Raw genomic sequence first — 24,715 nt, 5'->3', positions numbered from 1 at the left:
AGTAAGGATTCACTTTAGGCTACACAAATAATGATCCCTAAATGGCATATTTGGACAGGCTGTATAGTAATTGCGCAATATGCAGGCTATCCAACGAAAATGACTATATTAAGTAGACATGGGACGTAAGAAACTTGTGGATAGCTGGGATTTTTGCTGCACCCAGTGTGAATTGGCAGCTTGTTAAACCTAGGCTACATTTGCAGGCAGACGAAATGAAGCCATCACAAATTAAACTTACCGATAGAAGCGCACATCTCTCGGGTGTATTGTGGTTCGAGTAGGCATTTCAAGAGTCTGCAACTTTTAGACTTAGACTTTCAATAAACACACCATTAGTGCACATATTAAACAAAATTTCATTACTTTGGCTCACAGTGGAGTGGACACTTTATGCATTATGAATTTAAATATTCACAGAATATAAAGTGCTAGTATAATTTAAAAGGTTAAAAAAATCTAATTGTATAAAAAGTGCATTGATAAAAGAATAAAGTAACAGGATGTTGTAGTCCAGTGAGGATCCCATGGAGGTTTGGGGCTGCACGAGGGGTTATTACAGCCATAGAGTAGGCTTTATTTATTGTATGTGAGTGTTCAACAGTGTTATGGCCAATGGAAATAAACTGTCTCTGAATCTGCAGCTGGTCAGTAGACTCTCGATGGTGCCTCTGTAGAAGGTGATCAAGATGGGGGGGGGACTCTCCTCATCTGGCGCAGGAAGTGCAGGCGCTGCTGTGCCTTTTTTGCCAGGGAGGTTGTGTTAAGGGACCAGGTTAGTTTATCGGTGATTAGCACCCCCAGGAACTTGCTGCTGCTGACGACCTCCTCCGCAGTGTCATTGATGAGGAGTGGTGTATGACTGGGCCGAGATTTCCTGAAGTCAACAATGATGTCCTTCCTTCTTTGTCTTTGTCAACATTGAGGATCAGGTTGTTGACTTTACACCAGTCCACCAGGTGTTTCACCTTATCCCTGTAGGCCAGTTCGTTGTTGTCCTGGATGATGCCCACAACGGTTGTGTCGTCCGCAAACTTCAAAAAGTAGTTGGTGCTGAATCTGGGACGACAGTCGTGGGTCATCAGGGTGAACAGCAGGGGGCTGAGAACACAGCCCTGAGTGGAACCGGTGTTCAGGGAGATGACGCTGGAGCTGTTATTATTCACCTGTACAGACTGGGTTCTGTTGGTGAGGAAGTCCAATAGCCAGTTGCATAGGGGGGTGCCGAGGCCCAAGTGACCCAGTTTGCACACCAGATACTGAGGGAAGATCGTGTTGAATGCTGAGCTGAAGTCCAGAAACAGCATCCGCATGTGGTTGTTCTTATCCTCCAGGTGTTCCAGGCTCAGGTGGAAGGCAGAGGAGATGGCATCCTCTGTGGAGCGGTTCGGCTGGTACGCAAACTGGAATGGGTCTAGTGATGGTGGGAGTTTGGAGGTGATATAAGCACTTCATTATGATGGAACTCAGTGCTACGGGACATAGGTCATTCAGATTAGTGATGTTGGAAACGGAAACCCTGAACTGGATGTGAACCCGATGCAAAGCCAAAACGAGAAAATAACAACTTCATAAATGATGTATCTAAATCAATTTGTTGGCCTTTACCATTTCATGGCTTCTGCTGAGAAACAAATAGTTCGCCACGCAGACTGAATTTGAATCAAACATTCTTCAGAACGCAGCTGATCAACCCGTCTACTTTCACTTTCAACAAAATCCACTAGTGATGAACGGACTAGGCTTCTTGAATGGGGGGCCAGCTTCACACAGGTGATTCTGAGGCTTTTTCACGCCTGGTGAAGTTGTGAATCGTGAGCTCATTAGCAAGGATCTTATTGGTCATCTGGGCTCCTGTAGGTGACGTTTGCAGACATGTGACTTAGTCACGTGACGGCGCCATTGCTGGACGGCAAAAAGAGAGATGTTCTTTTACTGTCTATGCGTACGGCAAATTACATTATGATGAAGTTCAATGTATTGCTGTGTTCGGGGTCTGATAGTCATACAGTGGGTCCCAGTTAAAAATTGACACTTCATTCACGATCAAGGTGATTCACGCAGCTGGGTGAAATGCAAGTACAACTGCAGCCGCTTGGGGTCAGCATAGTCCGCTGTGGCGTTCCACGGTCGAACCAGACGGCGCATTCGACAGCAAGGGCTGTGATTGGCCGAGTTTTCAGTGCGTTTCTCTGTGTTTTTAGCAGCCCCTGCAACATGCTAGTCCACTGTAGCCTAAGCCTTGTACATAATGTTAAACATAGTTTTGGATTCAGTGGCAAGATTTCTTGATTGTACAGTGCCTGTTTCTCAGTAATGTTTTAAAATGAGAGCTTCGTCAGCTGGCAGAAGGCTACTTTGTTGGTAGTCATGAGAAGTTCGCTTGCAAACAGAACATAAATATGCTCCCCAGAAACCTTGTGAATAGTTCTGATTTTTTTTACTATACTAACGAGGTTGAAATATAGACTTTGCCTACAGCATCTCCTTAACAGTAATGTTAACAAAATGACAGCATTCATATGACAAAGGAAAACGAATTCGGTCACTCAAGACTGTGCCACAGCAACCAGTGTAGGCTAGTCCTACCCAATAGGCCTACTCGAAGCAGATAGCGTTGTCTGACGGTCTAGTGGGTTAATGCACGTATTTCCAGAACAGGTCTGCAACTTTCAGGCAGTTCTGAGTTCGAATCTAGGCAGGAGCAGAGCCATAAAAAGGCCTAGGCCTATTGTTATCATTTTTTGCAAGGTGTTGCTCCTGGCAATACTTGTTTATAAGACGTTTGGTGATTAATTGATAGCTGTTTTTGGGACACGTTAAACTTTATAATGAGCGCATACGGGGAGTAAAACGACTGTTACGCGCTGTTACAACTGTAGGCTACAATGATTGCAATACAAAAATATATTGGCGTGTTAGTTTAGTTAGTTTTGTGATGTTTTGCACTTTTGCCTCATGTGTTTTCAGGTTTGAGGGCTTTTTTGGCAAGATTGACCTTGGTTAGACTCTGCATATGTTAATTCTCCGTAGGCTATGGAAAATAAAGTCAATTTTCGACACACGTCTGTTATTAGTTCAATAACCAGTGTTGCTTGTTAAAACATGTGACTAGTGAAACTCAAATGATTTTAGAAATATTTAGCCAAAGCCAAAAGTGTTAGAGAGAAGGAGAGCGGTGCAGCTCAGATGTCGTTTTAATTTTTTTTATTCTTTAGTAAAAGGTGCAGAACATTATTAAACTTTGACTAACGTTTCGATGTTCGTTAGTCAAAAACATCGACACATCGAAACGTAAGTCAAAGTTTAATAATGTTCTGCACCTTTTACTAAAGAATAAAGAAAATTAAGAAGACATCTGAGCTGCACCGGCGTCTCTCCTCTCTAAAACAGGGGTGTCAAACATACGGCACGCGGGCCATGTACGGCCATATGCGGGCGATGATTTTGAACGGCCCGCACGTCAGTCCCTCAACAACGAGAGAAAACTTCCCTTGTGTTTGTGTAATGTGTATCACACCAAATTGGCTCACCATACCTTCCCAACTATGCACAGTATCCCATTAGCTGCATGCCATCAGGCTATTTACAATTTTCTATCGCGTAAAATTAGTGAACGTTATCAAAATTAACACGAACACATTTTGTTTGAGCAGGAGACAGAATACGCACGCAGGCACAACTAGGCTACTTGTTCTTTTCTTTTACTCGGCTATCTATATATGGTTATCAGCACACAATGTTGGGCTAATTCACTGGTTATGGATATCACAAGTTTAAACAACGAAAACAGAAAGGATGGAGGCAGCAAGCTAGAGGAGTTATTCCAGATGGGCAAGAACAAGGTAGGCAATTGGTGTGCTTGTCAGAACGTTAGATTACAGCTGTTTAAAGCCAGACGTCACGGTACGCTAGAACAAAACTAAAGGTAACTTTAGCTATAGGGCTGTATCAATTTGTCCAAATGAAAAGGTCATCGTGAGTTGTTGTTGTTGTATTATTGCATGTGGATATTGTTATGCTATGTAGGCTACTTTTTGCAATGCACGGACCTAAAATCGAAACGGACAAATATTGTACACACGTAAATTTGTTTTTATGGGGTGGGGGTGGTGGGTGTCACGTACCATAGCTGGGCTCTCTCTCTCTCTCTCTCTCACACACACACACACACACAGTACCTTTCTTAGCCACAGTTAATTTTAGTGGTGATATGTGTTATGGACATTGTTATGTACATTATTGACTGCAGTTTATTCTTATCAATGTCAGTCCATGAATGCATATTGATCAGTTGTGAACTAATACTGTAGGCCTAGAAGTTGCATTTGAAAATGTTACTGTTGTAGGCTTTTTGTTTTTTATTTCAGCCACACTGTTTTAAAGTGGTTAGGACCATTATTTCACACCAATTTTGAATAAGCCATAGCCTACTGCAATACCGATTTCATGGTTGCACCATGCACATGTTCTCCGATTATGTGGCCCTCAGTAACCTATAAATTCAATGATGTGGCCCTCTATGAAAATGAGTTTGACACCCCTGCTCTAAAATATCTGTCCTGGCGGCACCGGATTGTGGCCAAACGACAGAAACGGAGAAGCCTCCTTTGTCTACCAAAAAGTATTACTTTGTGCCCCGCGCTCCCCCACTGCTTGTGAAAGAAGGGGGTGGGGGAGGGGGGCTTAACGTGAAAAAGCTTAATGTCCCAAAACGGCAACAAGTCATAATGGTAGGCTACAGGAAGTGGGGGGAGGGTATGGGATGACCAGAGCTGTCTTCGCTCGCTGTGCTATTCAGAAAGCATCTTCTATGGTCTTTCCAGGCGCACACAGCTCGTTATAGCCTATCGAGTGCCTTAACAGATTTAGTTAAATAAAGCGATGCAGATTACATTATTTATTTCTGATTAATTGCGTCTTTTGAAACATCTGCTTGTTAGGCTGGGCTACTGTCAATGTCCTGTACAGGTAAATGTTCAACAATTGCTGGTGTAGGCCTACAGGCTATAATCAATTAGGGACTGTTCAGGGGCTACCGGAGGAGTTTTGGGAGCGTTAGTCAAGAAGACCCTCCCTCGCCAGCAAGAAATTTCTCTATGACCCTCCAAAGTGATTGAGAAAAAACGCATGACCCTCCCGAGTCCCAACAATTTAGGCTATTGATGCCTTCTGTAGGCTACTGGGTCAATTTGGGAGCTTGCATGCTACTTAATTCTTCCTTGAAATGCCTTGAAAAGGCTGTCGCTTGCACAATTTCACAATAATCACCGGGATCAAAACAAACCTGTCAACTTTTCCCAGGTTTATCGCAGATTTTAACTTTTTTCCTCGCTGTCTTAGGAGGAGCTGCAGGGCCGCCGCAAGGGGTGCGAGGCCCCAGCGAACTTGACAGATGCATGAACTTACGCGCATGAAATCATGCGATAGCTTACTTTACACATAGCCAAGGCTACCGGCGGTGCATTTTAATAGTAGCCTAGTCTAATAAGCTACACCAGCTTGTCTGTAAGAGAGGAAATTGTATAGCCTATAACATTAGCTGAGTCACATATTTGGCCATATGGTGTTTATCATAGGCTACATCACGAAACCAAATAGTGTAACAAAGGCAAACACTAACAGGGGAAATTAACTGGGCATGAATCATTGTGCTGAACGGTATTTGTCAATGAGCAGAAACACACACGACATTCAAACTGTTGATAAGATGTGCACTATGGAAACTGGTCTGTAGGCTAACATTGGACAAATAAATGACACTGACTTCGCCATATCTTGATTTGCCGCGAAACTCAGCAATGAAATCATAGGCCAGTTTGCAGGTAGCATACCGCCTTTTCAATTAATAGAAGGGAGAGCCCAGTCTCTCCTGTGACATTGAGGTGCGCAAATAGTTTTTAATAGCCTGTTCAACTTTGAAAAGCTTCTTTCACCCGATTCCAGTCACTGATCGCAATTTCCAAATTTCGGGAAGCTTCGTTCAATCTTTTTAAGTTTTAAGTGCAGTAGGCCCCTATCTGCCCCCTTTGGAATTATATCTCGAGCCTATTATAAGGTCCAGTGCGTTATGTCCTGGGATTCGGACGTGCTCAAAAAGAAAAGAAAAAAACACTTTTTTTATAGACGGTTATGAGGATCAAAATGAGTCGTGTCATTCAGACTCAACCCTCTTGTTGCTTTGATATCTTTTTCGTTGTCGTTTGAACGTCGGCAAGCAGGCATGTTGCGGTTGCAATTTAAGTGAAATTTCTACAGTAGGCCTACAACATGCAACATGCTTGTTAGGCTGGGCTACTGTCAATGTACTTGTACAGGTAAATGTTCAACAATTGCTGGTGTACAGGCTATAATCAATTAGCTAAATCATTTGTCTAGCTGTTTTTAAAAAAAATCGTGCTACATTCAAACGCAAAAGGTGCTTTGATATCTTTTTCGTTTGAACGTCGGCAAGCACAGTTACACAGTTGCTGCAGTTGCAATGAATGAGGATAATTGGTTTTATCTGCGGATTTATTTTTTGCATTATTTTGAATATGACTCGCTCCAGTCCCAACAGCACGTCTACTTTTTCCACATGCATCTAAGTTCTAACACACATATCCCTCTCTTTCTCTCTCCATCCCTCGCGACGATGCTTTCTTAAAGGAGCTGCACCATCTTACAACAATTGCATCTACATTTTCATATTAGAATGTTTTGTCAAGTGTAAGCTTAAACTACCGTGATCAATTTAAGTTCCGTGCCCCGCTGAAAGTCTCATGCGGCTTATCGTTACACTATCAAATCTATAAGTAACCGTGACAAATAGGGTATAAGATATATAAACTCATGCTATTGTATTATCATATATGTTTGGTAATGGCTCAGCTTTCTCTGATTGTTCTACTGACTTGGAAACTGCATCATGGAAGCAGTAAGTCAAGTCGCATCAAAAATAGTAGTGGCAGAACTCCAAAGTGACACCTTGTGGTTGTTTGTGGCAACTGCAGTTTGTGCCATTTCTGCTGAGAAAATGGGGTGCGTGATTCCTGAAGGAACCCGTCCAAACTTAACTGGGACCCACTGTATAAAGTTGCCAGTGGTGTTGTTAGATGAAATGGTTCATGAACGCAAATGTAAATATTTATTTAAACTGGTGGTAAAAGCACTGTTAGGACAGCTAGATCGTAACATACTGTAGATTAACACCCATGAGTGGTATAGTGGGGATTTTTAAAATAATTTCATTTAATTTCACTTATAGAGCGCCAAAACATTACACGTCTCATGGTGTTAAAACATTCAGAGAGAGCCCATGAGTAACAGGGGCGAGGAAAAACTCCCTAGAATTGGAGATACATATAGGAAGAAACCTCGAGCAGATCCACGACTCAAGGGCCTGACCCATCTGACTAGGGTCAGTTACAGGGCAGAAAGGTCTGTATACATGATAAGAAAAGGTTAGTTTGGTTAAATTAGAGGTTAGTTAAATTAAATTAGTTAGCTATTTCAATGATGTCATTGTAAACCATGGCAATAACAATAGCACACACAAGATTCACACGTATTCAATACGCTGTGGGCAGTGTAGCTCAATTTGAGGGGGCGTCATATCAATGTCATTGCTAATGATTAATGATTAAAACGCAGAGGTGCACAGACAATAAAACAAAACAAAAAATTAAAAGACAGAAATACATTAAGCAGGCAAGTGCCAGTTGCTGTCTTTGAAAAGTTTTTGTTTGGATAGCTGCACCAAGTTTTTCCTAAAGTTGTTTTGTGCGCAGGTTCACTATTTGGGTCATTGCTTATGGTTAGATAGCCTATCACTTTATTGGTTTACTATTTGTCAGTCATTTCCATTACAAATAGGCCTAATACAATTTTTGATATTTCATCCCTAAACACATCACATGAGGCTGCGCTCCCGCAATAAAAATCACTTGTAGCCTATTACGCACACTTGCTTATGTATGTTATCATGTCAAGTCTACCTGCTTTCTGAGAAACACAATCGAAGGAATTACATCAGTCGGCAACGAAGATGCTTGCTAGATTCGGATACAGGCAGTTGTAATCTATGGTTTTCTAGCCACTTTCTAACTACTTTCGGGTAACGCGGAACGACGAGCTGCATAGTTTTCTGATGTCTTTAGGCATGGTGGTGTGCTACAGCATGATGGTAATTGTTGTAACAAATTTTAGGGTGCCTAATTGGAGACGTTTGCGTGATGCATGCACTTTTGTGATCACTGGTAACAACGCTTATGATTTTAATAAATGCCTATTAAAATGGTGAAAACAATGCTCCAAGAAGTGGGGGGACAGCGTACTATACCCCTGTCCAGAAGTATTTCTGGGCTAAAATATTGCTTTATGGATAAAGTTAATTTAATTGCTGGTGTATTTGTGAAACATAAACGCGGTTATACCAAATAACTGTACTTTTCTCTTTCGAATGTCATCCCATTCATTTTCTGACCAATGACCATGCAGGAGCTAAGTCAGTTAGCCACAATGCTAACGCTAGCTATATAGCAGACATGTCAAAGTCAAGGCCCGCGAATGAATTATCTACGGCCACCGGGATGATATTTGATTAGTATTAGAACCGGCCCGCAGGCCACAGCCGACGGCTGCTGTTTTGCACGCACCAATACTCCATTCCCCACAATGCAACGGTAGCCTACGAACTCACTGCGGCGCCGCAAGTGGGCCTCGGCTTCATTATTCATCAGTATTCAGTCAGATGTGAACTTTCAGCTACCCCCCTCCCCAGTGTTGTGCCTGAACGCGTTCATTGAACGAAAGGTCATGAACTTGTTCATATTTTGAGCGAACGTGAACTGAACGTACTGTATTACTACTGCCTGATGAACGTTACTGTGCGTTAATGTAACATTAATGTAGGCCTAACTCGTTCATTCTGGTGTCTGTGAACGGCACACTCTTTCAGTTTAACTTCGTTGAATAGGGTGCCAGATTTCTACAGAGCCTTCCACGCGAAAACCCGGCTAAAACACACCGTAAAAAGGACTTAATATGGCAGCATGCAGGTCACCATTTGTCAAACTATGGGCCGCGGTCCGCAATGTGGACAATGGTCTGCAGTTAAATTATTCCCGGGCCATCGTCTGATAATTTGCTGCGCAATTGATCAAGGAGCCGCGGACAGAAAAAGAAAACAAACATTTCTGCAATTAGTAGGAAATACTTGTTTGGGGTCATCAAACATAGAGAATTAAGTCGTGGTATGAGCGTTTATTCAATGCATGTGTGTGCTCGTTGGTAGCAAAGCTAAGCTTCAACCTATTGGAAGGCAATTTGATTATGAAACAACATTTAATAGAACGACGTGGATTTATGCAACTTCCATAAAAAAACAGAGCACAGACTATATAAAACACTGTTTGGCATTAAGTATTAAAGTCAGCCAAAAGCTATTAGTTAAAGATAGTTAAAGATCTCCAGATCAGTGATTTACGCATGATCTGATCCGCCATTTACCATTCACAAAAGCTATGTGTTTCCTGAATCCTTACATTCAGGCATTTAAATTAAATGTAATTAAATAGCATATAAATATTCTATCAGTGTATGATGCTTGCATGAGGGAAACATCCCATGAGTATTTCTTATGCAAGCATCATGCAACAATGCAAAAACAATGAAACTGTTGTAGGCCTAATTATATTTTACATTAGTAAAGCAGTACTCTGATGTGCATGTTTTCACAAACTTTTGTGAACAATCTTAGCACTTTAAACATTAACTGTTTTGAAGAGCATGTATAGCAATATAGTATAAAAATAATAATAATTGTGATATCATTATGATAATTTGATGGGGGGTGGGAGGAGGGGGTGGGTTCATGTAGGTGAGCCCTATGACCCCAAAGTATGCCTTAACTGGGCCTCAGGTCAAAGAAGTTTGAGAAAGGCTGACGACAAAGCAGCAAGGAGGCATCGTATGATCATTTAAACAAGTTTTATGACAAGGTCGGTGCAAACTTTGCCCGCACTTCAGTCACAGTCATTATTCATTTAATCATTAAATAAAATACAGTACACGTTTTGGTTCAATAGGTTACGTGCAGTCATTTTAATATGTTTTAATAAACATTGAACCAGTCCGGCCCTCGGCTTGTAGCAAATTTGTTTTTTTGGTCCTCTAATGTATTTGACTTTGACATCCCGGCTATATAGTAAGTATAAGTATAAGTATACTCTTTTGATTCTGTGAGGGAAATTTGGTCTCTGCATTTATCCCAATCCGTGAATTAGTGAAACACACTCAGTACACAGTGGAGCTGCTGTAACAGGCTGCCATTAGTGCGGCGCCTACCAGATGATCATGATATAGCTTTATTCTATAAAGGAACTACTGCAAAACTGTCTTACCTCCAGTTCACTCTGTAGTTTGGATACTTCGGTTTGAAATGCATTCTCTGAGTACACAAACGCAAAACATACAATGTTTCATATTTAATATATTTTATATTTCTCATGATTGCAACATTCAACAAAAGTTCTTCTATGTGGCTAAAGAGAAAAAAAACCTACCAGTTCTTGCCAAATCAACTCCAGCCTTGTCTATCATCTCATATGCACATAAAAGTTCTTGACATTTTATCTGTCGGAAAAAAAAAGAGTAGAGAGACTGCTGATACTAGCAAAGCTTCACATCAATAAACTGTAGAAAATATTTCCACAGTACAGCAATGATCATCAAATTACAACATAACTACATCAATAATAGACTAAGAAATACTGTAGCTTTACCTTCAGGAGAGTCTGCACTATGCTGAAAAGTTGGGCTAAAGATGCCGTTTCTTTTTCTTGTAAATCCCTCTTCTCAACCTAAGGAGAAAAATGTCCAGGTAGTGAAATTAAATTAAAAGTTAATGGTAGTGAATATCAATTGAAAATGACAGCTGTTTAGACTCATCGTTCAGGAAAATGCCAACTGGTTGACACAGTATCTGCTCGGGCATCTACTGTGTTGTGAGCAATCTTAGCGCTGTTGTGATGGGGCGGCGAGTCATTGTCAGAGGGTGGCATGAAAAGTTTGGGAACCATTGAGTCAATTCCAATAGAACCCCATTAAAGATGGAACTCCAGCAATTGATAAATCTCTAAAAACTGTTAAAAGGCTAGGCTAAGTTTGTAAGTGTAGTCAAGTTCAGTCATAGTGCTTCTTTTACAGCTGCTGCGAAACTGTTGACACATTTAACAATACAGCATGCTAAGGCATTACCTCGTGTAAATCGTACCATCATTGGATTTTTTCCCTCTTAAAAAGAAAGTAGTTTATTGTTCAACTAATGCCCTCCTTACACTGAAAGATTTGGAAACATTTTTTTGAAAGACTACAGTCTCAGAATACACAAGTCATCGAGTTTTTAAGTCACAGACTAGCAGGCTCACTGTTTACAAGACTGCAACTAGATTCCTTTAAATGATTTCCCATCGTGCACTAGATGGAACTCAAACGATAGCCTACTCATATCAAAGTCATATTTTCGTGTTTCTGCAGCATTGTTTCATGTGTGACATCGCTAACCGATATAGAGTTGTTCTGTCACATGGAATAGCCGACTAATAATTTGTAAGAAACTAAGTTAAAAAACAAATTATCATATAGGCTACAGCTGTCGCCTACTTTGCTGGAGAGAGGTCACTATTATATTGTTCATGTCACTATTTGCCACAACTAAAAAAAATACTTTTCATGTTTGATATTGTCTAACGCCAAAACTAGAAAAAGACTGACTTTGACCGCTAAGATTGGCACCTTACACTAAACGATCTAGTTGACAAGAGTGCGGCGCGACTCCAGTACTCCCATGATTTCTGTCTGACTTTGGAAATTTAGTCACCGACTGTGAAATCGCACAAAAATCATACAATGTAGTTGTCCAACAATAAGCCCTCTGGATTCCATTCCTTCAACTCTTCTGCAATCCATCACCCCTACAATTTTGCAGACAGTCATGCATTTTATTTATTCATCCCTCAGTTCTGAAGAAGTTCCTTTATCTTTAAGCAAGGATTATACCTTTGCTCAAGAAAAGTACTCACTCAATTCGATAGATAGATAGATAGATAGATACTTTATTGATCCCAAAGAGGAAATTCAGCTGCTGTAAAGAACTATAGACCTGTTATGAGATGTCTTAAGAAATTTAAATAAAAAAACACACAGTAATAGTAACAAGAATTACATCTCCGAGTAACTGCAAGAGTGGGTTTGATCAGGGGCATGGAACGCTTCATCCGGATTCCAACCATACCTCATTTTTAAAAAAATCGGACATACGGGTCACATTGCACACACACCTTCATAGACACAGACAGCCCAGCTTCATAATTGACCTGTCGCTAAGCCCCGCCCCACATTGTTACCGTGTGAAAACTCGGACAAACAAACCAGACTTGATTAGACACATTGTGGACAATGGCAGCTGACAGTAAATGAAAGCAGGCTTTGAGGACGTTTTGGTCGAAAAAGGATTTACTTTCCTCCAGAAGCTATCAAAAGGGACATAATTATGCTATGGAGGGGTGTATTCAAAACTTTAGAATACATACAAGGTGACAGGCTAGTTGTGGCGAGTAGCCGTGCAAATCACTGTGCAAAAACCACTGACGTTAATGCTAGCTAGCTAGCGGAAGATTGATACTAAGATATGTTAGGTTACGTTAATATTTGATGTAGTAAGAATATAGTAGTTGGTTAATGAGCATTTTCATCTTGGGATCTAACAGGGAACCTGTGCCCACGTTGTTGGCTTAGTAGCCTAGATTACGTCGAGCTGTTGCAAACGCGAGAGACGTCCTGTAGGCTACTCTTGATGAAAATATACCCCGTTTTCTAGCCTCTCGGGGTACCGGCTATCAGTATTACACGTCCCCCTGCAAAACGTTTGACCATGGTTATCCGTCGGGGTTTTTTGAGTTAATAAACTCCTCCTCCCTGTTGTTTCCTATGGAGTTGTCCGAGCTGATGTCCGAGTCCCGTTGAGGCTGGACTGTCATTGACTCATCAGCATTCTAAGGGTGGCGCTTAGCAACAGGTCAATTAGGCAGCTGCCAGATGGCTTAGAACTCTGCCAGGTGCAAGCAATCAAGACTTACAGGCAGATAGAGCTGTGATGTCATAATGCAAATTCAAATCCTGAGCATTCCGCCATTCATTTCAATGGGGGGGGAAACCGACGAAAAACAGGAATAATGCAAAAACGACAAGGGGCAGTCACTCGAAAAATATAAGCAACATACACCGGTTCAGGCCTGATTTTGGGAGTTGGATCCGCGTTGGAACAGCTCAAACGCTCTAGGAGCAGTAGTCAGTACAAAAAGTGGGACGGGAATAATAAATAAAGAAAACTGCTTGATCAAACCTAATTAATTATAGGCGTTTCATTTTAGCATGATGTAAAATCTGGTTCCATATGCCCCTTTTTCAATTTCAGCACCTGCCCCTCCAAAAGGCTCTGCACGGTCCTGGCACACACACTCACACACAAAGTATCTTTGATCACATACACTGATCAACCACATTATTATGACCGCCGCTAGCATAGCTGTCATATAGGGATTGTGAAAGTTTTTTAGGGCTGTCAAATGATTATTTGTTTTAATCATAATTAATCGCTGAATTTCTGTAGTTAATCGTGATTCATCACATATTTATCACATGATTCAAATTCTATTATTTTACATTTTCAAAATTGTTATTATTTTACGATGTGAGGACTGTTTGGAACATGCTGAACATGCGAACTGCCACACAGGGGAGACTGAAAGCTCAGATTGCCCAGAGTGCCTAAGGTGGAACAAACATAAGCAGAGCCGCCAAAGCTACCTGGCAGATGCAGAGAGGGACTGGCCGGACATGACATCAGTTCGGAGCGCGGACCTCCAGGTGATAATGCTGCCACGCATGCCAGGAGTCAAGTCAGCAGTATACTCGTTGCATCGTGGCATACCACAAAAAATTTGCCTCAGTGGAGAAATAAACAAACAAAAAAAACACCATCTCTGTATTGTGGCACAAGGGAATGGCTGGGCGAGTGCAGCAGAAATTACATCAGCATTAGGGGTGTGACTTTCGAAACCGACGTCTCGAATCAGTGTCGAGGCTTCGAAGCACAAGTGTTTCGAAACACTGCTTCGAAATGTGGTTCAAAACAGCCATGTCATGTGACCACTGCTTCGAAACATTGTTCAAAATCCCCATGTCATGTGACCAAAGTTAAGTGAACCTTCGGTGCATTTCACCGGTGTCAGCAGGCGTGCCCGTGCATTCAATTAACAGTGTAGGCTTTTCTTAAGTATTAACCATGATGGTGTAGTGGTTAGTGAGGGTGTTTTTTGCACGGTAGCCCAGGCTGCTCAAATGAGGTTCGATCCCCGTTTGATTTGTAAGGTATTGTTTCAGATCGTATCTGTTTATGTTTTCTTACTTCATCATTAACCACACAGTTTCAACTAAACTCTCAGAATGCTCAAAAATCTAGATTTTCACACATGTTTCACATGTGCCACGCCGTACAACCCCCCTCCCCCTTCTCCTCTCTCCCCTACTCTCTTTCTCTCAACTCTCCCTCTCTTGCCCATTCTCACTATGATTTACTGTAACAATATATAGCACCACTGATCCCTTCTTGACATTAACCACATTGATTTCAAGTAATACTAACCCATTCTACATTTCTCTTTCTTCTCCCTTACTGTACCTCACTTGTGAGGTATATCATCACCAGTCATCAACCATCCGTGTGCCTGGCCCTCCTCTTACCCATTCCACCTGAAGTCCCATCCTTGACTGCTGTGTTACTGTCCCCTACCTGGATTCCCTGGCCCTGCACAGCCCCATCACCTGCCTATGACAACTCTGCCCGGATTCTGGCCTGTCTGCTGACCCACCACTTGCCCCCCCGACAACTTTCTTTCCTGGACAATTCCGGCCGACTATTGCACTTTCTCTCACTAAATCATGATTAATGCTTTATCATACCGGATACGTAATCATCCCACCTCTTGTAACTTTCACCTCAGGTGCTTTAAACACCATGTCCTATTCTCCACACCTGACTATCATATGCATTTGGCATTGTTTACAGACCTTACTGTCCGTATTGACCCTAGGCAGATGGGTCAGGCCCTTGAGTCGTGGATCTGCTTGAGGTTTCTTCCTATATGTATCTCCAATTCTAGGGAGTTTTTCCTCGCCCCTGTTACCCATGGGCCTTCTTTCTTTCTTCCTTTTCTTCCTCTTTTATTTTTCTCTGATTGCCTATATTCTGTAAAGCGCCATGATACATGTGTAATGTTTTGACGCTATATAAGCACAATAAATTGAAATTGAATTGAAATTGAGAGTTTTTATAAGAAGAAAGTGATTTAAACAACACTAGTGGCAGCAATAAGATTCTCTTTATTGTGACTTCATGTGGTCTCCCATCCAGTAATTGACCAAGGGCAGGACTGCTTAGCTTTTGACAAAGATTAAACACAGGTAACACAGCGAGCCACAAACTTTAAGGACTACATCTCCAAAACGAAGCATTTGACAGATTTGTTTCACCCTAAACAGCTCTGAGGTGTCGGAATTGTTTCGAACAATTGCTTCGAACGTTTCAGTGTTTCATAAAGCCTCGCTTTGCCCATCCCTAATCAACATACACAACTGAATTGAAGGAGCGGGATGTATGCCACACCATACTGTGCATAATAATTTGGAACGCAGTGTATTTTTGTGTCATTTTTATACAACTGAAATGGTATGTGGGGTAGCTAGTAGGACCATACAAATCTATGTGGAAATAATATGGACATTTAGTGTGTAAAGTACCAATACTGTACTGTCCCATTCACAGAATAAATGCATGTAGTTACAAGTTTTGGAAACTTAAAGGAACACGCCTCCCAATGTCAGTAGTAATATATGTTCTTACCTTAACTTTCACAAGTTGAGTCATACCTCTCCTGTGTCGGTACGTGCACTCAAACGCTCTGGTGCGCGGCGCAAATGTGTTAGCATGTTGCTATGCTAGCGGGCTCAGACGTAGCAGTAATCAAAAACATCCACGTTTTCCTGACTTAAATACAGTTACACGAGTAGTTGATTAAAATGTCTACGGTCAAACAACATGAAACGTGGCGATTTTCCAAGCGAATAAACAGGAGAACTACAATGTGTGGCGCAATAGCACTTGGGAGTACTTCGACCTAGCGTAGTAATATTAATTAACACCTAATTGTAGATCCTATCAACCACAGAGTTTAGAATCCATGCTTGATCGGCCTCCCCCTCCCCTCTGAGCGAGAGAGAGGCATACACAGAGAGATGCGCTGATGGGCTATTTCAACCATAACTGCATAGCAAAACTTATCATCAATCCGCCATCCATCAGCACCAAAGTTTTTTGACCAATTTTCAAAACCGCACCCGCCCACCATCCGCTGGTTGTTTTAATGTATATGGGTGATGCAGCGCTGCTGACGTGAGGCTAGAAAGCTCTTGCCTGTTCTAGAAAGACTGATCCACTGCAGCAAATAGGCTATATTAAAAGGCTAAAGTCCTACATTGGCTATGTTGTAGCCTATCCCCAGAATATCAGCAGCAAACTCAGTCTCTGTCTCGCAAAACAGTCTCCAAATAAAACGCACATCGGCATGCCTATTCTGCCAGATTGTGCAAATATATCGTCCAAAATGCTTGATTGCATTGCATTCTCCAAATTTTTAGATACATTTTCATGTAATTTGAAACTTAGTACATATGATATTCAGACCAAGCAACACAAAAGTTATCCCTTTTCGTCTTCGGAACTAAAACCGTTCTCCCGTAAGAGCCAATCGAAATTTGTGGCGAAGCCGCCAAACAGGAAGTGAGCTCATATCTCTGCAACCATTTCATGCATCATAACCAAACTTAGTACGTGGACTCATAACCCCATCAGGAGGATGTTCAAAAACATTGGTGACCTTTCACCTCTAGGGGGCGCTGCAATTAGGAAAAATGTGTTTTGGCCTGTAGCTGCTGTTGTGTTTGGAATTAAAATGTACTAGTGGGGTCTATTAATACTGTTGGAGGTCCATAGGCTGACCCAAGCCAAATTGTGATGTCATCGTAATTGATCCGTAAACACCTAAAAGTTTTCACAGGTCACAAAGTTTGTCTGATTTTCACGAAACTTAGTGCAGATGATCTTCAGACCAAGCCTCAAAAAAGTTATCCTTTTTTGTCTTCAAATCTAAAACCGTTCGCCCGTAACAGCCAATTTAAATTGTCGTCAAAGCCGTCAAACAGGAAGTGAAGTGATATCTCAGCAAGGTTTTCTCGTGTCAAGACTAAACTTACTACATGTGCTCAGGACCTAATTAGGAGGAGGCTCAAGAAATTTGGTACATTTTGACCACAGTGTGGCGCTATAATCACAGGAAGTAGGCTCATATCTCAGCAATGCTTACACATATTGAAACCAAACTTGGTATATGGACTTGAGACCCCATCCTGAAGACGCACAATAAATTTGGAGTCTTTTGACCACTAGGGGGGTGCTATAATCACAGGAAGTAGTGTCATATCTCAGCAATGCTTTCACATATAGAAACCAAACATGGTATATGGACTTAGGACCCCATCCTGAGGACACACAATACATTTGGTGACCTTCGTCCACTAGGGGGGCGCTAGAGATACAGGAAATTAGCTCATATCTCAGCAACGCCTTTACGTATCAAAACCAAACTTGGTATATGGACTCGGGACCCGATCCTGAGGACACACAATACATTTGGTGTACTTTGACCACTAGGGGCGCTATAATTAGCAAAACTTTCTCGTATCGACACCAAACTTGGTACATGGACTCGGGAACACATCCTGAAGACGCACAATATATTTAGTGAGCTTTGACCACTAGGGGTGCTATAATTATCAACACTTTCTCGTATCAACAGTGTGTGTGTGTGGGACGGTGGGGTTAATTGGGTGTGTGTATAATGTAGCAACATTGGGTTGCCATGACAACTCCTGCTCAACTGCTTGGCCCCCTCATTGCTGCTTGCAGCTATATTTGGGGGCCAAGCAGCGAAGCTGCGAGGCAACCCATAGTGATTCTATGTGTTCTTGTTATTATTATTATTATAACAAAACGCTAATTTGCCATTGAACCATACAGTTTGAAGCCGCCAAAAAGGAAGTGGAGTGATCTCAGCAAGGCTTTCGCGTATCAACACCAAACTCAGTACAGGGTCTCAGGACCCAATTAGGAGGAGGCTCAATAAATTTGATGACTTTTGACCTATAGGTGGCGCTATAATTAGCAATTTTACGTTTTGGCCTGTAACGGGTGATGTGTTTGGAATTAAAACATATTAGTGATGTCTAATAATACTTTGAGAGGTCCTTAGGCCGACACATGCAAACATGTGACGTCAACATAATTGATTCGGCCGCCATATTGGATTTTACCAAAAACATTTAAAAGGCATCAAAGGTCACAAAGTTTCTCCGATTTTCACGAAACTTGACGCAGATGATCGTCAGACCATGACTCATAAACGCATTGCTTTTTGGAGACATATTCCAAACCGGTTGCCTGTGACGACCAATCACGTTTGGCGGCAAAGCCGCCAAACAGGAAGTGAAGTGATCTCAGCAAGGCTTTCACATATCAACACCAAACTCAGTACAGGGTCTCAGGACGCAATTAGGAGGAGGCTCAACAAATTTGATGACTTTTGACCTATAGGTGGTGCTATAATCACATGAAGTGGGCTCATATTTCAGCAATGCTTTCACATATTGAAACCAAACTTAGTATATGGACTTGGGACCTCATCCTGAGGACAGACAATAATTTTAGCAACCTTTGACCACTAGGGGTGCTATAATTTGCAACACTTTCTCGTATCAACACCAAACTTGGTATGTGGACTCGTGACTACAACCTGAGGACGCACAATAAATTTGGTAACTTTTGACCACTAGGGGTGCTATAATTATCAACACTGTCTCGTATAGACACCAAACTTGGTATGTGGACAAATGACTACAACCTGACTACGCACAATAAATTTGGTGATGTTTGAGGTATGCGTATGTGTTGGGGGTTATTGGGGTGCGTGGGAAAGGAGGTTTATCTGTGTATATGTGTGTGTGTGGGACAGGGGGTTAATTGGGTGTGTGTATAATGTAACAACATTGTGTTGCCATGACAACTCCTGCTCAACTGCTTGGCCCCCACATTGCTGCTTGCAGCTATATTTATTATTATTATTATTATTATAATAACGAAACGCTCATTTGCCGTTGAATCATACAGTAAAAAGTTGGAAAATTTGGCACATTGATTCGGTATAGTCATATGATTAATTTAACTAAGTTTCATGTCATGTGCTCTAGCGCCCCCAATGAGTCAGATTTTGCATTACATCTATGCGCTTAAAGTTTCAACCATACAAATTGAGGTATACTTGGAATCCTTGGATGAGGCCGAACTCAACGCACCCCATGACGTCAATTTCCGCCATGTTGGATCTTCCGCCATATTGGATTTAATCAAAAACACTTAAAAGGAATCAAAGGTCATAAAGTTTGTCCGATTTTGACGAAACTTGTCGCAGATGATCGTCAGACCATGAATCATAAAAGTATTGCTCTTCGGAGCCATCTATGAAACCTGTCGCCCTTGACAACCAATCAAGTTTGGCTGCAAAGCCGCCAAACAGGAAGTGAAGTGATATCTCAGCAATGCTTTCACATATCAAAACCAAACTAGGTATATGGGCTCAGGACCCAATCAGGAGGACGCTCAAGAAATGTGGTAAATTTTGACCACTATGTCGTGCTATAATCACAGGAAGTGTGCTCATATTTCAGCAATGCTTTCACATATCAAAACCAAACTTGGCTGATTGACTCGGGAGCACATCCTGAGGAAATACAATAATTTTAGCGACCTTTGACCACTAGGGGTGCTATAATTTGCAACACTTTCTCGTATCGACACCAAACTTGATACCTGGACTCGGGACCACATTCTGAATAAGGACAATACATTTAGTGAACTTTGACCACTAGGGGCGCTATAATCAGCAAAACTTTCTCGTATCGACACCAAACTTGGTACATGGACTCGGGAACATCCTGAAGACGCACAATATATTTAGTGAGCTTTGACCACTAGGGGTGCTATAATTATCAACACTTTCTCGTATCAACACCAAACTTGATATGTGGACTCGTGACTACAACCTGAGGATGCACAATAAATGGTGATGTTTGAGGTGTGCGTATGTGTGGGGAGCTATTGGGATGTGTGGGATAGGAAGTTTATCTGTGTATATGTCTGTGTGTGGGATGGGGGGGGGGGTTAATTGGGTGTGTGTATAATGTAGCAACATTGGGTTTCCATGACAACTCCTGCTCAACTGCTTGGCCCCCTCATTGCTGCTTGCAGCTATATTTACACATCTTTCCTCTGCCATAGAAGGCTATAATAAAAAGTTGTGAAATTTGGCACATTGATTCCATACATTCCCATATTCCATTTCACCAATTTTCAAGTCTGAACCCCAGGCAGTTTAGCGCCACCAATGGGTCAAAGTTGGCGTTGCATCCATGCACTTAACTTTTGAACCCAGGGCTTAAAATTCATTTTTCAAAATGGGGGGGAATTCCCCCCTTAGGTTATTCATGTAGGGGGGATTTACACAATTTGGGGGGAGGGGGTCGATTCTGATACCAAGTCAAGAATTGCGATTTCAATACTTCGATACTTTTTTTAAAAAAAAGTGTTTGATTTTGGGGCCCCCACCACCCTGGCGTCATCAGTAATATATACTGTAGTGGGATCATTCACAACAGTGGACATCCTAGATTCTGCTTGACTCTCTCCACACACACAAACACACACACTGAAAATGATAGCTTATGTGATATGTTTCTATCATATATTTTGAATTCATATAGAGTGTATTTATTTAATAATGCATTTTTTTTAAGTATAGCATTTTACTAGTAATTACTAGTAGCTAAACATATTTAGTAATTTGAATGCCTCATATTGACGTTTAACCTATAACACTTAGGCATATCTTTAATGTGGTGTTTAGGTCCAATTGAGTGCACATTGCTGATGAGTAGGTGTAATTGAGTGCCTGTCACTTTAAGAAAATACGTGGAGAGTAATTCTATGGAGTAATTAGCCCCCTTCAACCTGACGGTTTTAGGCTATAGTCGCTAGTGAATAAAAAGTTGTGCATAGTCGCGGTATGTGTATGCAAATCATTATGTTTTCTATGTCATTAGATCCAATAAATGTTCAAAAAACTAACATGTCGAAGACAATCTTTCTGGGATCAAGTGTTGACGTGACCTGAGCTAGCAGGATAGTTACCAAGGAGCTCTTTCAAGATGTAAAAGTTTGCCATGGTAGCGTAGCCTATTTGCGTAAGCGCAAAGTGGTTCTCTCTCTCTCTCCGTGTATGTGTGCGTCTGCATGAGGCTATGTTCAATTCAACTCGGCAGTTGATCAGTCCGGTCAATAGCACCGCATTCACGCCACTTAATGATTAGGCTATATTAACGTCATCAGCAGGCTGTAAAAGTGTATGCGTGAATTTCTCGCATTATGATGGCTAGAGTTGCGGGACTTGAACAAATTATGCGCAATACCCGCAATCCCGCAGTGAAATTTAAGCCCTGGAACCGTATATTTAATTTTGAACATCCATATATAGTTGGAACCCCTGTACCGACCGGAGTTCAATAACTCCTATTACGTTACTCTCCGCCATATTGGACCTCCGCCATATTGGATTTCATCAAAAACACTTCAAAGTTTTCATAGGTCACAAACTTCATCCAATTTTCATGAACCTTGGCACAGGTGATCTTCAGACCATGTCTCATAATTGCATTGCCTTTGAGACCCATAATCAAAACTGGTCACCAGTCACGACCAATCAAAATTGGCGGCAAAGCCGCCAAACAGGAAGTGAACTCAGATCTCGACAAAGCTTTCACGTATCAAAATCAAACTCACTACATTGGCTCTGGGGCCTCATTACAGAAAGAATCCTAACTGCTCATCCTAACTTAAAGGAGAATTCCGGTGTGATATTGACCTAAAGTGTGTTGAAACATGATACCGAGGTGTGTAATGCGGTATGTCTCATAGCCCATCTCAGCTTGTCCCCAGCACTCCAAAATCTGGCTTAGTTAGCCGATGCTACCAACAGCTTTTTTTCAATGGTGGTGCTTCCGCCATGCAAATAAATCACTGTTTTACACCATTTTACGAGGCTCAATGTATCTCCACACTTCATTGGTAGACTTCCAAGGGCCCTGACATTTAAAAAAAACGAGACATTGAGAACTTTGAAAAAAGCACTGGTAGTTTACTTACAAGACGATTTATACAGACAGTATCTTCATGAAGTTTAGCTGCTTGCAGCCATCTTGAATTTAGTCACCATAAGTCGAAAGCAACGAAAGTAAGAATGAACAGGTATGATAAGGGATCAGATTCCAAAAATAATTCAGTGGAAATGCATGGATTCCAGTTTCTTCCAGTAGCAGCAACTGGAATCCATGCATTTCCACGGAAGTATTAATAAATATAGCTGCAAGCAGCAATGAGAGGGCCAAGCAGAATAGGCTGAAGTAGCCATGGCGACAAGACAGAACTCAGCAGACTTCCACAATCAACACTTTCAACTAGTGTCACATCAAAACATAACTAATTGCTGAGATATGAGCTCACTTCCTGTTTGCATGCTTTTGCTTACAGGATTTCGATTGGCTGTTACAGCCGAATGCTAGTGTCAATTGTTCCAAAAAGCAATGCACTGATAAGGCATGGTCTGAAGATGGTCTCTGCCAATTTTGGTGAGGATCCGCTGAAATTTGTGACCTCGCGAAACCTGTAATGCGTTTTTTGATTAAATCCAATATGGCTGCCGAATCAATTTATGACATCCCAAGTTGGCTTGGGTCGCCTAAGGACCTCCAACAGTATTACCAGACACCACTAGTGTATTTTTATTCCTAAGCACAACAGCAGCTACAGGCCAAAAGGCATGTTTCTTTATTACAGCCCCCCTAGAGGTCAAAGGTCACCAGATTTTGAGCGTCACCCTGATGGGGTCCTGAGTCCATGTACTAAAGTTTGGTTATGATAGATCAATGGGTTGCTGAGATATGAGCTCACTTCCTGTTTATGGCTTTGCCGCGATATTTCGACATTGGCTTTCTTTTAGCGGCTTGGTCTGAAAATCATGTGTGTCAGGTTTGGTGTGGATCGGACAAAATTTGTGACCTGTGAAAACTTTTTAGTGTTTTTGATGAAATCCAAAATGGCGGAAAATCACGCCATAGGGTGCGCGTTGAACTCGCTTGGTCCAAGGATTCAATGATACCTCATTTTTGACACTTGGGCCTATGGGTCAAAGTTACGCGGGCGTGAACGCGCGTCCAACTTTTTTTTGGCCTGTTGGTGGCGCTAGAGCCCCTCAAGGTGCCGGCATGAATCTTGGTGAAATTAATCATTGGCCTGTCCCCAATCAGTGTGCCAAATTTCACAACTTTTCACCAGACGGAAGCCCATGGGCTGCCATAGACCCAATGGCAGAGGAAAAGATGTTAACTAAATATAGCTGCAAGCAGCAATGAGGGGGCCAAGCAGTGAGATCAGCAGGCCAGATTTGCCATGTAAGTCAATGCCGCTGCATCAGACATATAGCCTTTAGCAGTCACAGCAAGTTCCAGCCATACAACCCAAGATTGGCTGAGTTACAAGGTCAAGTTTCACATCAAACATAAACTGATTTTTTGGGGCTGAACCAGGGCTGAGTGTCAAGCCGCCTCCCCCAGCCAGCCCACCAAAGAACTCCCTGCCCATCCCACCCCGTCTCCACCCCTTGCACTATCAATATTAGAATGAACTAGATGGAACTTTAAGGTCATCAGTTTCACATCAAAAATAAAAGATTGACTGAGATATGATCACACTTGCTGTGATTTAAAACACAGAGGTCAAAAATTGACGCCATAGGATGTGTTGAACTCAGCTTGGCCTAAGGGATTCCAATGATACCTCATTTTGCCATCCGGTCAACAGGTCAAAAAAAGTTACGCCCCAGGAACACAAGTCCAACTTTGCCTGTTATGGCGCTTAGAGCTTGAGGTGTCGCATGAAACTTGGTGAAATGAATTATTGACTGTCCCCAAATAGTGTGCAAATTGTATAACTTTTTTACCAGACGGTTCTATGGGCTGCCATTGACTTCCATTGCAAAATAATGCATCAGCAACTACTGGCCAAAATGCATTTTTTGTCAATTACGGAGCCCCCTAGAGGTCAAATGTCACCAAATTTCTTGAGCGCCCTCCGGAGATGTGGTCTGAGGTACATGTACTAAGTTTGGTTTTGATACATGAAAGCCGCTGTGAGATATGAAATCACTTCCTGTTTCCGGCTTTGTCGCAAAATTTTGATTGGCTGGTACAGGCCAAAGCTTTCTGTCAATTGTTCCAGAAAGCAATGCACTGATCAGGCATGGTCTGAAGATGGTCTCTGCCAATTTTGGTGAGGAACAGATGAAATTTGTGACCTGCGAAAACCTATATGTGTTTTTGATTAAATCCAATATGGCTGCCAATCAATTACTTATGACATCCCAAAAACGCTTGGGTGGCGGCCTAAGGACCTCCA

General features: G+C 41.8%; 1 protein-coding gene across 1 annotated transcript in view; it reads right to left on the bottom strand.

The window, feature by feature from the left end:
- Nucleotides 1–24,715, bottom strand: part of cep290 (centrosomal protein 290) — a gene marked incomplete in the record, with an annotated part of 207,938 nt that overhangs the window by 165,871 nt on the left and 17,352 nt on the right. The window contains 3 exon segments of the mRNA XM_048256361.1: nucleotides 10,383–10,429; nucleotides 10,545–10,614; nucleotides 10,764–10,841. Coding sequence (XP_048112318.1) covers nucleotides 10,383–10,429; nucleotides 10,545–10,614; nucleotides 10,764–10,841 — 195 coding nt within the window.

The sequence above is a fragment of the Alosa alosa genome, chromosome 11 (assembly GCF_017589495.1).
Source record: "Alosa alosa isolate M-15738 ecotype Scorff River chromosome 11, AALO_Geno_1.1, whole genome shotgun sequence".
Classification (NCBI taxonomy): domain Eukaryota; kingdom Metazoa; phylum Chordata; class Actinopteri; order Clupeiformes; family Clupeidae; genus Alosa; species Alosa alosa.
This window is presented reverse-complemented; position numbering and strand designations above follow the sequence as displayed.